The sequence below is a fragment of the Aythya ferina genome (assembly GCF_964211825.1).
Source record: "Aythya ferina genome assembly, chromosome: 5".
In the NCBI taxonomy this organism is placed as follows: domain Eukaryota; kingdom Metazoa; phylum Chordata; class Aves; order Anseriformes; family Anatidae; genus Aythya; species Aythya ferina.
Genome location: NC_140301.1, coordinates 38,172,731 through 38,189,327, shown reverse-complemented (window position 1 = coordinate 38,189,327; position 16,597 = coordinate 38,172,731). Strand labels below are relative to the sequence as shown.

Below are 16,597 nucleotides of genomic sequence, written 5' to 3'. Positions count from 1 at the left end.
TGACTGTGACTCTGATTTCCCCCCAAACACCTCAGTTCAAGTCCTGTTGTGGACTCATTTCTCTGGCACCATGTTCACATTCTGCAGTGGCCGTGAAGGGTCTGCTCTTTCCTTCTGCCCCTGCTCTCACCTTCTATCATCAGTGTGTGCGTTGCTGCCTGACACTTGCTTTCTTTTCCTGCCTGAAAATAATTACTCCAAGGCAAACTTTCAGTGCTAGGTGTCCTTCCAGGTTCACATGCAAAGACACCAGATCTTAGATACCATTATGTGCTAAAAAAGGAAAGGCAACAAATAACACTCATCAGATCTGACATACATATTTAGTGCAAGCTACGGAAATTAAATGAGTTGGTGCAGCAGTCCCTCCCCTGTTTGTGCATTGTTTTATTTGGGTTATTACTTCCTTAGCGAAGGATGGCTTGATATATGTGTGATGTACCACAGGGACTTCTCCTCAAATGATTCTGGAACCATTACAAAGTGATAAACAAAATGCAACAGAAAGTGAAAAACAGAAAGCAGCATGCACAGGAATCAGTCACTCCCCGCTGAAATGCAAGTGTCTTGGGAAGAGAAGTGGCGCTGGTTTGGATGGGAAGGGAGAGTGGTGATGGAAATGGGAGGAAGAGAATACATTCAGGGAAGGAGAATGTGTTCTTAACCTCAGTGTGTAGCCAAAGCACCCAGCATGTCATGCTCCTGGACTCATGGCAGAAAAGCTCTAGGACCTGTAGAAACGCAAGGGGATAATATATTGCTTTGAAGCCTTACCTGAGGGATACTCTATGCAGCAGCATAGCTCATAAGCAAGGTACAGGAAGATTGCTACATTGGGACTTGGCCCCACTGTTTCCACAAGCAAGTTCATTTTTCTCTTTGGAGGACTGCCTGGCAAAGAAGGTGTCGATCTAGTCTAACCCCATGAGATTTCAGAGGTTCCTCCCTCATTGTGTTATGATAAATGGGGCTATTCAGAGCAAGACTAAACTTGGTGACGCTAAAAAGATGTGAGAGGCATTTTTTAAAAGCACATTCCCTGGGGTTGATGGACTCTGCCCAAAACATATACTACATTCAAAGGTACACCTTTTCTGTGATCGATATCATCACTTACTTAGCCTTGCTCCTCTGTTTTTTAAAGGACTAATTTATTCTGGGATTTATGTGATTGATTCCTAAAGTAGTCTTGTGTCATGGCTGAAAAATTACTGGTTGAAATTTGGTCTGAATTCCACATCTTGTGAAGAGACAACACGTGGGACGTGCCAACCTGGGGCACTCCTTCTCCCCCACCCCCTCTGCTGTCTGCAATGAAGGATGTTTTTTTTTTGAGAATGATGGGCAGGAGGAATGATAAGGAATGGGCTCTCCTTTGGACTTCGGGACTGAGTGTCTTGCACCTGGTCATAAATTCACATAGCCCCTTGTAAAAGGGGAGCAGGTTCTTTTCTTTTTTTCTGAAAACTTGCTTGAATTTATGTGCAGTAGTAACCTGAAGGTAGGTTTTGGTTCTTTCTGTTGCATTTGCGTGTGAAAAACAGTAGAATATTTTAACCAATATTCTTACAGGAACTGACGTGGCGTGGATCTATCTGATTCCAGGAACTCTCTCCGGACAGATAGGATGGTGGATTTACTTTTACATGCACAGTGGAGAGGGAGACAAAGCCTCCTCCCTTGCATGGCTGGGTGCTTGGCTGCAGATGGGTGGCCTTCAAACAAACCTAATTACTTCTGGTTTTGCATGAAATTGATTTCCATGCAAGGATGCTGAGTTTCTGTGTGAATCTCTAATGGCTTTTCTCTCTTCTCTCTCTCTCTCTCTTTTCCTTTTCTCCCTTCTGCTTGCCATGAAAACACCTCAACAGATGTCAATCATATTCCAGGTAAGTGTTACCTTTGCTGAGCTGAAGGGCTGCTCTGTAAGGAGTGGTGGTGGGCAGCTACCAGGGGCATAAATCACATACTGCCTCCCGAGAGTGTTCAGCACAAATCCTCATACTGGGCACCATGGGGTCTGGATTGCAAGGTCTTTGACAAAAGGGGAATTTCATAGTAGCAAAGGTCACAAACTTTTCAGAGATTAAGGTGTGATGGTCAGTTAAAGGGATGTTTTCTGAATGAAAATTGCATTTAAAATGGCTGCTTGTATCGCTAATAAGCTGGCATTGAACATTGCAAAATATACAGCTTATTTCTTACACGGCTATGTGTAGACATACAGATCTAGTTTTGTCATTTTCCTAATCCCAGTGTAGTGTGGATCTAGTGTGGTCTAATGTGATCTTCACTGTGGTCTAGTCCCACTGATAACATCCTCAGGTTCATCTCCAGTAACAAAGGGTTTTATTGTTCTTGTTTTATGTTAGTTTTTTTAAAACAAACAGTGTGTATGTTTCTGGATGAATGTGAATATATGATCTTATTTAGGTCTCAAGACTTTCATGCCCCACGGTACAGTAAAGATTTATTCAAAATTAAAAAAAAAGAAAAAGAAAAAAGTGTTTTTATATGCATCGATTATTTGGGGAGTTCTTCCTGGAGGAAGCATTTTACCACAGAGAACTCCAAGCCTCCCTCCCCGAGTTGCTTTCTCATTGCTGAAAGGATCCAATCCCCCCAGCTTCAGCTACAAGAGTTAATCGGACTAGACCACCTTATTCTGCCGTCCTCATCCTATTGCCACTGAAGCTTAAGAAACCAATTTTTACCTCACGCTCAGGCAGCCCTCCACCTGGTTTATCATTATGTGAAATGGAAATGAGGGCCCAGGGAAGCAGCTGGCATTGCCATGGCTGGGGGTGGGATGAAGGGAGTCAAGGCTTTTTTCTTCTCAGCTTTGTGCATAACTTCGGCTAAACCCGACCTGGACCTGGAATGAGCTCTCCATTCAATTTGCTTCTTTTCTACAGTTGGACAATCAAGTTTTGTGAAATACTTCAGAGAAATGCAGTGAGGGCCAGCGGCTCGAGTAATTTCCTTGCATATTTAGCCCTTTTGGCTGCTCTCATCAGTCCCCTTTTTGTTCTGCTGAGATCCCTTGCATTCTGTCTGCATCTCAGCTGGCAGTAATGGGGATGAAAGTAGCCAAATGGCAGATGTTGCTTGGCATGCCTTGGAAAGAAAGCCTCTGTACAACATAACATGCAGGGCTGAACATGTACCTTCTCTGCCCCAGGCTGAGGTGTCCAGGAGCTCCCATCTCCTATCACCAGGCAGGATCTGACAGGGCATACACCAAGGGCTTGTGGTCACAGGTCTCTCCACCAACTCCTAAAGCTGTTGGTGTCTGTGGCAGAGGAGCATGGCTGAACTGGGAACGTACAGCCTTGCTATGCCCAACCAATACCTGGATATTTTATTTCTGCAATGTGCCATGAACAAGTACTGCCTCACATAGCAGTGAACAGCTCTTCTGCCCCACTGCCTTCTTATTCTTTTTATTTATAAGCCTGGATGTGCATTGTTGTTCTCCCTATTGCTCACATACGTAAGTTTTCATTCTCAGGACTGCTTGTGTACTTTCTCACATGGATTTCTAGTCACACTCGGATGCTCTTTTCCACGTGCTGCCGCACCCATCTCTATGTGTTTTCACTCTGACAGTTCCCTCCCCTCATTACGGGGCTCTGCACCTGATTGCCCCTAGACACCCAACCCCTCTGCTCAGCCCCCCGGGGAGCACACTGACACTGCTGCATGCCTGGGCTGCGACGTGGACCGGGGGGTTTGGGTGCACGCCTCCCCTCTGCCCAGCTGAGCTGAGGCTCTCCCCCTGTCCAGCCATCCAGACACCCGCATGGTGAGAGCAGAGCCCCAGGCCCCTGCCTAGATGGTTGCTTTAACTGTTCACTGTTTTCAAGATAAATCAAGGATTTTATGAGCTACTGGTAGCTATTTCCCCACAGGCAGCAAAGGGTAGTAAGGAGGCCATTGATTAACTGAATAATTTTTCTTGTCAAATAGAGTGGTTGGAACTAAGTCCCCTTAAGAGAAGGTAGCTGGGAATGGGCTGGGGTTGGACCAAGGCATGGGGCTCTGCTGGGTGCAGTTCCTGCAAGGTGCAGAGATGCTGGTCTTGTTCAAAGTAAATGGAAATGTGTAGTGTGAGCCTGCCTTGGCCACGAGGTCTCTGCTTGTGAAGAAGGGGCGCTCTGGCAGCAGGGCCTGGTGTGTTACACTCCTTTCAAGAGCCAGCTGAAGATCCCATCTGGTTTATTTCACAAATGAAAGAAGTTGGTCATGTGTTAGCCCAGCTGCCCTATAGATGTTTTGTCCCGGTCACAAAATAACACCACATTGTCAAGAACAAAATTGAGTGTTTAGAGCGGGGCCCTGGAGCTGGGAGCATTGCTATCTGTGCTCAGTTGGATCACTGACTCGCTGTGTTGTTTAGGGGAGAAATAACTTCTTTCAGTACTTCAGTTTTCCCTCTGGGGTTATAGCTACAGCCTTATCTCATCTTCACAACAGGCTTAGAGATCTTAGGCTGAATGTTATGGAAGTTAAGTGTCTTTTTACAGAGGTCAAGTTCCTTAGCTGGGGAGAATGGCTGGAATGGATGCCTCCGTCACCTCTGCACAATACCTGCCCCTTTCTTTGCACCCTCTCATCTTTGCCAGGGGTCTAGGTGCTGAAAGGCAAATTGCTGGGGAAAGACCAGTTGACCAAGGAGCTAGTGACATGCTCCCATCTTATTTATTTATTTATTTTCCAGTGGAAGAATATGTGAAGGAGAAAGGACTAAATATGGGTCCTTAATATTATGGTGAGTGGCACTGATACCCACCCGGTGGGTGTCAAACCCGAAGGAGTTCTTTGCCTGTCCATGCCACATTTGTCCCCTTTTTGGGAGAGATCTTCAGATGTTCTGGAGGAGAAGGCTCAGAAATGAAGTTCTGGTCATTTTACTGTCATGATTTTACTGCTGACTAGAGCTTGTATGCAAATGAATGGGCACAACCCTATAGAAATGACCTAGTTAGCTGGGGCCCTGAGGAGAAATCAGTCCCCATTTGCCTGAGCAAGTCTTTCATAAGGATACAGAGGTTCTTGAAGGCACAAGCATACTAGAACTTTTTTTTTTTTTTTTTTTTTTTGGTTTGTGTCTTTAATCTTTCAGCCTCTATCTCTTAATACTCCTTTTCTTTCTTCATCTCAGGGCTGATATTTTAGTCCATCTTCCTAACTCCATGTCATAGGGTCATTTAAGCAGTACTTGTATGCTGAGTTCTGCTTCCTTGAAGCTGGATTCTGCTTTTTGGGCATGAGTGTGTGTGAATTGCGTTGCAGCCTGTTTGAAGTTTCCGATTTGCAGAAGCTACTAGGTAAAACTGATAGCATAAGCCACCCATGCCATATCTTCAAGGTATCTTCACACAGGTGGTTGAAACCTCTGTGTATATACGTTCTTCATAGGTGCCACAGTTGTTGTCATGCCCTTTCTACAGGCACTGTCTACAAATGGGATTCTCCTGCACTGAAAAGTTAATGCTTTTCAGCTCCATGCACACCCATTTACATGAACATGGCAGTAGTGATGGCTGAGGTCAGAGCAAGAATTCCAGGCCCAGAAACCTCCTTTTTATGAAAGTAGGTGCTTTGGAACAAGTTTAAGAAACAAAGTTAGCATCGGTCTTTCACTGATATACCTTTGTGATTTCTGGTTGTCACTGCTTTAGGGACTTTCTTACCTGATGACATTGAGCCTGGTGTTTTACAGTCACGGATGGACCTGTTTTCTTTGGTCATGTCCTTTTTTTTTTTTTTTTCTTAATCCACTTAAATATTTTTCCTCCACAGTATCCTGTGATACCCTGTTTTTAATTATGCAACTGTGGAAATTGTTTTCAATTTCCACATTCAATTTCAATTGTTTTTACAAGTGTTAGTTGAAAATACCATTCAGTGACTCCTCCTCTTGGTGTTCTGACAAATGCAGAAAAAAAAAATCCCTGTTTACCCGCTCTGTATTATTTAGGATTTTAACTCTATCATATATATTGTCAGACATCTCTGTTCCAAGCTGAGAAGTCCTGTTCTATGCTTAACCCTTCCCCACTTGTGCACCTACTTGGTCAGGTGCTCTGATTTGCACTGATACGCATCTTCTTATCTGCCAGGCATAAAATGCATTCACCCCCAGCTCTTCCCATCTGCACGTTCTCTTGTGCATGCAGTCATCTTTGCAAACACTTGCATGTGTATTTTCATGCTTCAAACACCATCATTCTCCTAACCCTCCCCATGTGAACATTGCACTAGGCATGTGCCATGTACAATGTCTGAGTGCTGTTTGTGCCACGGGAGAAAGGAGATTGTATGGTTTGATCTCTCTCTGCCCATTGATGTTGGGATAAAATACTTTCTCTTTGGCTCCCATCCCATGCTATTTTTCCTTTGATCACCCAGACTAGGTGCCACTCACCCTGACTTACTGCCCCCGATAATGACAAAACCTCTCCTGGAATCACATAGCAGAGGAAGCAGAGGGGGTGGAAAAGAGGAGCTAGCACAGCTGTTGTGTGTAATTGGATTGGAAGTGGGCCTCCGGCTACAATAACAGAACTGCACTCCCGGCTGGCCTCACTGCTGGGGCCTGCGAGGAGCCCCGTGGCTGTTGTGCACGGCATGGGTGAATCAAACAGAAGTGACCGCTGCCCAGCCTGTGCTACTGCTTTGCCCAGGTATGAAAAATGGGTACCAAAAGTGGCAGCAGCCAAGAAATCAGGTCATCCTCTTGGCAGAGCTGACTTGTCTAGCAGGTAAAAGATTTGAACTAGATCTCAGAATGATTTTTCCTTTGCAGCTGTCTCTTCAAATCCCCCCAGACAAGGGTTTTGCTTGAGTCACATCCTTTGGTCTTATTGGGAATATCCTTGTTTTGGTATGTGGGGCCTATTAGGGATGTTTCCTTGCTCTCTGAGTTTTAGAAAACCTCAAGATACCTATTTTATCTTAAATATCATGTGGGAGAAGAGGAACTTGTTAGCTCTCCTCCTTAACTAGAAGAGGGAGCTGCTGAAGGAGCTGGGGTTGGAGGCTCAGAGAGGAAAGAAGCCTATTTCTTAAGGAAGTACTAGGTCTAGGAAATTAGGATAGGAAATGTAAAGAACAGATCACATCACTCATCAGAGCTCTCCTTTATGGTAGGTGTCATTTTATTTTTGGAAGAACCCCTGGTTTGCATGATTTCTTTCTTCAGCTCCACCATAAGGGATTTGCACGTGTGTCCTGAACCAGAGGGCATGAAGCCTTGGCTCAGACACATATTGCAGCTGGCCCTGTTATTGTCTGAATGGGTCATGGAGCCTGATACCCAGGAAAGGATCCTTGGGGGCAAGCCTGCCCCTGCAGAGAGCTGGTCTGCTGCTGCTGCCTGGCAGAATCTCTTTTCCCTTCCAAAGAGCTTCTGGGCTATTCTTGTGACAGTGTCATTAAAAGGGAAATACCGAGGCCGCCCACCTGAACAGAGCAGTTCAGCAGTGCACGCACACCCACGCACACGTGCACACCCCCAGAGCATGGGCCCAGAAACATGGGAGAAGCTATAATTAACTAGACGAAGGAGTCCATCTTCCTTTGTGGCTGCAGTCAGTTGTTACTGTCGGCTGTGTTCTCTGCTCTCCCCACTTTCTTAGGTTTTGTGGTTTTATTTTTCCATTTGAAATGTTAAATACCCAAATGCCGTGCTGGAGGAGAGGGAGGTAAGCTTCAAACTGACTCCAAGGTTTTCTTCGTTTCCTCCTCCACCCTGCAAATTGCCCCTAGTAGATTCTTTAAGCTGAGGTCAGCTGCTTGATTACATTGCTCTTTTGTACTGTACTCTGAAGTTACTTTTAAAAGTGTCCTTTTGGCTTCATAAGAATTCAGCATTGGCCCTTGATACTTTGCACAATTAGAGCCACTTAATTCTACTATTTTGATATGGAAATCAGATGGTTCACAGTGTATTTTTTTAAATGTAGTTCTTTTAAATATTACTTTGAGATCAAGGAAGATTAATATTAACCTTTAAGAAAATAATATTGATTTGGTAGCAGGTTAAAGAAATACAAAAAAACCCTTCCAAGCCTAAATAGGAAAAGTCATTTGTGGCAGGTGTAGATCATGGCCAGAGAGCAGAGTTGATGTCTGTCTGCCCTCAGCAATGGAGATATTATTTTAATAACAAACCTGTGTTCTGAGGAACCAGGCCACTTTCTCTTCACATTACTGCTGAAAGTCTGGAGAAGCTGGTGCTCCAGAGGCTGAGCATGAGCAGATGCCCATCATTATCTAAGAAATGTGTTGAGAGCCTCCCTCCAAAGCCATGTGCTTTTCCTCATATTTGATGTTCAGTAACAGCAAGTCACTGGCTTCCTAGCTTTGACGTGGAGTTTCTTTGCAGCAGATAAGCTGTTTGTTCAGTGCTTTTCCTCAACCTTTTCCAAAGCTACCCACCATTTTTGGTGGTAGTGGTGCCCAGCCAGTAGATTATTGTAGGAATGACGAGATCTGCTTAGAAGCACCTTGACCATGGTGGTTCATGCAGGTTTGTGCCAACCTTGACCCAGGCTATGCTGTCTGGGATTGCAGCCCAGAGGCATCAGTCGGGACTTTTTGTTGAAAAAAAAAAATCTAGGATTAAAAGGGAAAGCTGAAATGGTGCATGTTTCAACTGAATTTAGATGGAAATTCAGATTTTCATATAGGATTTCCCCCAGAATGTGATGCCTGTTGACACAAGCAGTGGTTGTACATGTAAATGTACAGGCTTTGGGGCCTGATAAGTTCGTTTGGCATCCCAAGTCAGCTGAAAGGTTTTCTGGCCTTTATGATAGAAGCCCAAATGGCATGGTGATAGATATCCCCGCTGTTCTGGCAAAAGCTGGTCTAGTTTTCAGGTCTGCACGCCTCTAAAACCTCTTGCATTAGTTTATTGGATGCCCTCACAGTCCAATAGCAAGTGCTACCCCATGCCACCTTGAGATGACTTTGACTTTTATGATTTGAAAATTGTTTTAGTTTCTTGTCATATCTTGAAACTGATGTAAAGGTGAAACAATGATGCCAGTTCACATTTTCTGTGTTGATTTTTACTGTGACGAATTTGAGGCCTTCGTTACACATGCTGCAAATGTCACAGACTTTAGATCTCTGAAGTTGAAGGTTTTGGTTGTTAATGACATTTTGTTGGAGATAAATTCACTCATTTTCACTCCTATTTTAAATTGCAAGGGGAAAAAGTTTTCAGATGAGGAAATTTGATATGTTATTTCATTATTAAATTATCATTATATCTAATAATGGATCTTGAATTCTGTTGGTGATCTGCCAGTTAAAATAAGGATCTGCATCAATGGATGAAATGAGAGCTAATACTGTGGATTTTTTTGCTCTATCTCCAAGTCTACCCCCCTTTTCCTTCCCAATTTAAAAAGGAAAAAGTTGCATTTGGGGGGACATTATTTTTCTTTAATCTTGTCACTTCTGTTGCTCAGCTGGGACTAGAAGATCAAGAGAAGCACTCAGTACCTCAGCTTCTGTATTTCAAATCTGATGAGAAGCAGGGGAGTCAGAAGACTTCTCAGGGAGATTTCATCCTGCTGGTGTTTGAACCAGGGCCAAGGCGGGGGCCAGAAGGGTGGCTGCACCTCAGAGGTGCTCACCCTGACAGATTGGGCACACAGCTCTGGCCTTCTGGGATAAGGGCAAAATTCCCGGTATTTGGGATCATTATAGCTCCTCTGTGGCTTGTTGATAGAGAAAGAAGTGTTACTAAGGGTGTGATTCAGAGTGTTTAATGCAGGCTTCTGCTGTGAACCCTCTCTGGAGGTTTCTCTTTGTCAGTGTCACTTGTCCCCGAGCGCACAAGGCTCCTGCCATCCCCGGCAGCTGCACCTGTCGGTGCTGTGCCTTGTAGCCAGGTTCTCCTTCCCCCTGGTACGGGGGGCTGAGGGGCTGGGAGCCCTGTCTCTGCTCGGGGTCTGACGTTAGCTCCATGCTGGGATGGCTTCACCTTCATGTCATACTGCCGCCTTCTCACCATTTCTCCTTTTTCACTGTTGCTGCTTTGTAGGCCTCTCTGCTTTGTAGGTCCTAACAATTACACTTCTGTTTTCTCCTGGCGTTTTCCAGTGACTTTCAGGTGTCCAGTTGGATAGACCTAAGATTTGCCTATCAAGAATGATGGGCTCAGTGGCTATAAATACAGAAACAATTTCAACCCACTCTCTTAGCAGAGAAATTCTATTCAGTGAAATTATATCTTGTGATGTAGACCAGAAATATGTCCTACAATATCAAACCTGTTATGTTTATTTATAGCTAAAACTAAACTAAAAACCATCTAAACCTATGTTGTGTTTCTGATTACTTTTCTAAATCCACAATAATCTTCAAGAACATTAAGATATTTGCATTCCTTAGACTGTACAATTATTAATCCCCTTATCTGGCTTGGAGTTCTCTGTGGGTGAACATATTCTTGGGATGATCTGGGTTTTAGATTTCTCCAGCAGATGCGAAGGAAAAAATATAAAAGAGAGATAAATAAACAAATTCAAACTCAGCATGCTGCTTGTTGAAAAATCTCATTCTAAAACATTCATTTGACCTCTCAGTCTCCATGAAATTAAAAAAAATCACAGCTTTGTTTGATCAATAAACTGAGTTGAGATAGGGGTGTGTGTGTGTGTGCGTATGTAAGTACCAAAATCCCTGCCATATAAATGCTGTGTGAGGCAGGAGATATGGAAAAGGAACAGGCTAAGGGGAAGAAGGTCAGGGAACGAAGTATGGAAGGGCTCACTCATGGTTCAAGTGGGTATGGCTTGGGTTTGACGTATGTTACTTCTGTGATGTAGGTGTCACCAAATTAACTGATGGGTCAGCTGATGTTTTATGGATTTGGCAAAAAAATATTTTTAATAACATCTAAAGGATATTTGTATGAATACGGCTGTATGGTAAACATATTTGAAAACTGGGGCTGGAAACAGATGGTAATTGGGACACAAAAATGTTTATGCCAGGAAGAGTTGCTGGACAGAGACTGCAGCAGGCCTGGAGACCACCACAGTCCCCTCCGCAGGGCTGGCGGTGGCCGTCACTGCTGAAAGGAGCTGTGCTGCTTCCTCGCTTTGTATCTCAAATTATGAAACCTAAGCGTGGCTTTAGCTATGGAGCTGTGAAGTAACAAATTGTCCTCAGAATTTGAATTTCCAGTTCTTACCAGAAAGGAAATGGATTAGTATTAAAAACAGGTTAGATTTACTTCTTTTAGTCCTTGCCAGATCTGGTGTGTGAGAGGAGTGTTGATCAAGTCCTAACAATACACGCTGAAACCTCCACGTTCATGTGTGAGGACAGCTTTGTGTGTGTGTTTAAATGCATTTAGCCCAGAAGCTTCCTCTGAAGCAGATATGGTTGAATCATGGCCTCCCTTCCACTGACCATCACACCTTTGAATTTTGGAGCTGTAGCAGGGCAGAAGCTGTTTCTATAGCTCTCCACAGGAGCCCGTGTTCCCTGTGGAGCCCCATTGTAGCTCTGGGCTTTCCTCGTCCATTAGCTGTACTGGTGTGCAGTGCCTCCGAGTCACTCCCCAGGGAACGTGATGAGCCTCAAATGCAGTTTGAGGCAACAAACAGCAGGTTTTCCTACCTGTGACAGAAGCTTTTCCTCTCAGCATTCGTGTGTGCCCTGTGTGCTACACCCATACTTGATCTAGCTCAAGTATGTGAGCTCCAATCCCCAGGGGTATTGGACAGCAATCAGCGTGCATGTAAATTGCTGCCTCTTCTCGGTTGTTCTTTTCTTCTTACTTCCTCTCTTTCTCTCTCTCTTTCAAAGGCCTCTCACACCTGATGATGGGTGAACAAGGTAAGTCCTTCACCTTTCTCTTTGTTTCAATCACTGATCATGGAAAGAGCTTTGTGTTTCTTCTCTGGGCTGGGCTTTGCATGAGGTGCCTGGAACTGGGCTTACTGGTGCCAGTCAAACTATTTGCATTTTTGCCACTCTGGGTCCCAATGTGGCTACTTGTCAGCCTGGACCCAGGAGGGAGAGTCTAGGAAGCATAAAATGATCCTCTGGAGGTAAGGAGGGATGTTTTCCCCCTCCATGCAGTCCACCTGCATTCCCATTTCTTTCTTGTGCCAGCTGTAATGACTCCCGCTCCTTCTTGGTAAATGTAAAGCTCAATGTTGGTCTTTAAGAGTGCAATTATTACAAAAAATATGTTAATAGCCCTTGTGGCACGATCCTAACTAATTACGAATCCCGAGGAAAATTGCCTATAATGGCCTGTAAGTCCCGTGCCTGCAATTTAAAATATTCAAATATGCGAAGAGCAAAATGGTTTAGAAAAAGACCAGGGCTAACCTCAGGCTGGGCTACAAATGGGGTCTGTGCCTGTATGCGTTTTAATATCTCAGCCTGGATTGTGGTGTTCCTCTATTGGTTGTGACATTATGGGATCATTAGTCCCATTTTGCAGTATGGGGGTGTGGAGCAAGAGGCTGACGAGCAGAAGCAAGGCAAGGAGAGGGGTGATGCTGTTTGCCTCAGACAGCATCAGCGTCTCGCTGACACAGTGCACAGGGAGGAGCTGGCAGCACTGGTGGCGCACTGATCTTGTGAATAACGCTGTCAAATTGATGAAGTCTTAGGCAAGGTGTGTGAGGAGAGAGATGTGTGAGCAGGGCAAGTGACCTGAACCCAGAACACTAGAAAGAGCAGGCCAGCAGCTTGTCCATGGGCAGAAAATGTGAGCGTTGCCTCTAAAGCCTGATGAGGCTTTCCTAGACTAGATACACAGAATTGTATTCCTGCCATTAAGTGACCCCAAAGAATGTAGTGCATTTAGAGGCAAAATTAGGTATTTGAATGGAAAGGACATAATATCTCAATGAAATGTACAGACACTTAGGACATAAAGCAGTTTTTATTCTGTAGTTCAAGGCAGGTATCTGCTACGAGTTCATGACAGGTTGGGAAGCAGAAGTGAAGCTGGGGCTCACTGCTGAGGGAGTTGGCATCCCCATGGGGCAGGCAAGTCAGCTCCTTAGGTCTGCACATCAAGACCATGGTGTTTGGCACATGAAGCATCTGGATGAGCTCTGGGAAGCACTGAGCTACTTCTCTGTCCCTTCTTGTTGTTCAGCTGGGCTCCTGGCTCAGTGATCGTGCTCAGTGAAGGAGCATCCAGCAGAAGAGTCCCTCCAGCATGTCCTAGTTGCTGAGGATGCAGCTGAATATGGCAAGCTGCTGGCAGAAGAAGGGTGATGGCACGTTGGGAGTGATCAGGACAGTGAACTCGCACGGCTACGTTCAATCTCAGTAACACTGAACACATCTTTAGAGTTAGCACTGGATTGTCTAAACAGATGGACTTGGCCATTTAAATTACAAGTTGCAACCCAGCTGGCTCACGAAGACTTGCACGACCTATTCTAGACTATGTGACTGCCATCAGCTCTTTCTATACTCTCTTGTCTGGCAGAAAATGTGAAAACTATTGGTTTCTGGCACCTTTACCCACCCTTATTTATCCATGACACATCAGGGAACCGTGGCCTCTCTTTTCTCGCCAACCAACTCAGAGATGCACCTTTTTGATAAATATTTACTCTGTATAAAAATACGATGGATATAAAATATGTAAATGTATATATGTATGTAAATAAGCAATGTCAATGTTATATACAAACACATTAGCTTTGGTAGGTGAAATGTGTTTAGCAAATATATTATCTTGAGATTTATTTTTGTCTGTCCTACTGTTGTTTCCTTTGCTGTTTTGAATTTGACGTGGAATGAGGCATATCACTGCCGTGCTGTTGCATGAAAGGTTTGCATTTCTCAGTGGAAAATCAAATTGAAGCAAAAAGGCAGTTGCTGGTTGTGCCATCAGTTGTTTAAGCCTTGCTTTGTGCTTTACTTCTGGTGTGACTCTTGTTTTTCTCGATACTGTGTTTTGGTGGCTTTGGTTGCTATATGAATGTGCTCATTTTCTTGCTTTTCTAAGTATGGCCAGTGACACCATTTTCTGTTTTTTATGCTTCTTCCTTTCTTCTCTTCTGCCTCCTCCATGACGGACACCCCTCTTGTTCCTCCTCTTGCCTGGACGCACACCTTCTGGTCTGTAGGTAGAAGTAAAGGTAGACACTGTGTTCTTTCTAAGACTTCATTGCTTGTAAAATGTTTGTCAGTGGACACATCGTGTTTTTATGAACGTGGCTTATATTGGAATTTTATGCCATTGCTTTTAAACATCTTTTGCTTTGTTTTGTGGAAGAAATAATTCTTAAAATGGATGCTTTGAGGGTTGCTTAACAGATGGTATTTCCTCCCTATTCATACTGAAGTGTGGGCCACGCACTGCCAGGCCCTCTGACAGTCTGGCTGGTGACACTAGGGTGCAGAGTGACGGTCACTTCAGTCAAGGACAGAGCCAGAGGCCGGAGGCCTCAGCTGGTACTGGTGGCTCCTGCACGGGAGCCCTGCCACTGCTGGGAAGTTTGACACCGGTGTTGGTGGAAGCAGGACCTGGGCTTGCCCAACACTTCTCAACCATGGAGGTCTCTTCAGCAGTTGTTTCTCCCTCTCTGCTTTGTTCCATCTCCCTGTTAGCAAAAAGGTGCTTTTCAAGGAGGAATTGAGTTGCAAAGACCTGCAGAGGAAACAAGAATGATCAGCATTGCTAAACAGAGGGACCATTCTCTTTGCAGCTCAGTACAGCACAGAGCATGAAGTGGAAAGGCTGCTGTGGGGCTCCGGCTTGCTTTTCAGCATTTCACACCTATCTTTAGCATGCAGAGAGCAGTCATCCATCCCTAATCAAAGCTGTCAAAAAGGCAAAAGGCTGCAAACCTGCTGTGGGTCTCTGCTTGGAGTGGAGGAAAGGGAGAAGATTAATTGATAAATTATAAGCACTGCTTGAGTAAAATCCATTTCTTTGTCCTACTTTACAATGAGATAGAGAGATTAAAAGGTTTCATTATGCCGAGGCTTACTCATCTTCAACAAATACACTGCTGAAGAATCTGATCTATCAATCAGCAGGATTTGAACACATTGGAGGATGTTGGTTGTGTCCATGCCAATAAGACATTAGGGGATGACATGACTAATTGCCCTACTATGAATTTGGGAGAATATGATAGCTTAGAGGATTTTTTTCATTTTAGCTTTCTTTTGAGACACAAGCAGGCTCTGCCCAGTGATTGCTGCTTACTTCATACCTGAATTCTGGGGAGCACGATGCCATGTTAAACACTTTATCTTTGTGTGAGGCCTTGCCTTCTTCTAACAAGTTTGTATTGCTGAATTCTCTGTGATGGGGTGCATCATGTAATTAATATTGTTTGTTGTGTTTTGAAGTTGAAAAAATAGTCTGCTAATTTATTTCACAGCTTTTCTACTCTATCCAGAGCTGTGGGGCAGAGAATAACATGTAAGTTGTACTCAGAGCCATCTTCTTAGCAAGCAGTGAACATGGACTTAATAATCAAATATACACAACATAGAAAAAATTGAGAACCTAAAGCTGTAAGCACACCATACAAAATCTTACGGTGACTCAACACAGCTGCCAATAATTGAGTTGGCTGATGTATGCCTTAGTGTGATTTAAGGGTCAGCGTAGATCAGGGCAAGTCTTGTACGGCATGATGTTAGCTCATGTTGCTCCCTTCTTTTCTCAGGTGGCATTTATGCTGCAGGACTAAGCAGAAAGTCTTTTTGATGGAAAACTCCCATTTGGGCCTGTACAAATGAGGATTATAACGTATAGGCTACAATTAATTTATATGCACAGAAACAATTTATTGTGTCATTAAGTGAAAATATTGTTTCAGTTCCCAGCTATGTGTAATTTTTAGCTCTAGTTATAACAAGGGACTTCATCAGAGAACCATCACTCTTTGTGAAAAATGGTATTACCTTCAGAGGACTCAAGCTGTGTAATTTTGAACCCACATGTGGCCTTCAGCTCGGAAAATAAAGGTGGTACCAGATACCGTAGTAATTGTACCTAGAAGATTCATATTTTTGGGGCATTCTTGTAGTTTTTAGCAAAAACTGTCAGCCACTCTGTCTCATGCCATGTATGTAGCCAAAGGATACGATGTATGTGATTTCATAAAACCTCTTCACAAGGTATAGCAGTCTGTGACCTTGCATTCATCAGTTGGAACAAGTCTTTCATTAATTGCTTCAACCATAGTGAATAGGTTTCTTCTGCATCTGTTCTTTTAAAATATTTATTTATTTATTTATTTATTTACATAAGTTCCTGGAAAGCTGAAGTAGATGAAGTGCAGGTATTTTGGGGTAATGGCTGGAGCAGTCAGATAGGAGAAATGCATCAATGCACCACTTTTATTTTAACCTGAACTAAATATATACATGCTGTTAGTGTTTTTATTAGGTGTACAAAACTGGTCACAGGGATGAGGTAAATGTATGATGATCAGGAAGGACTTTTATTTTGTTTGGCATGAACTGCTGAATGCTGCTTCTCTGCTGGAGAGGAACTGACAATTAAGGAACGATTATATTGAGCTTATTTCCCTAACACTCCCCAACAAGACAATGATACCAAAGGAGA

General features: G+C 43.8%; 1 protein-coding gene across 20 annotated transcripts in view; it reads left to right on the top strand.

Annotated features, from left to right (window-relative positions):
• The window catches only part of NRXN3 (neurexin 3), a 979,419-nt gene that overhangs the window by 77,498 nt on the left and 885,324 nt on the right, over positions 1-16,597 (top strand). For all 20 annotated transcript variants that reach the window (XR_014693677.1, XR_014693678.1, XR_014693679.1 and 17 more), the window contains exons 3-4: positions 1,872-1,889; positions 11,839-11,868. Coding sequence is in view for 17 of the 20 variants with exons in the window: in XM_084521425.1 (XP_084377551.1) it covers positions 1,872-1,889; positions 11,839-11,868 (48 nt within the window). In the remaining 3 variants the exon portion in view is untranslated. The remainder of the gene's footprint in view (positions 1-1,871; positions 1,890-11,838; positions 11,869-16,597) is intronic.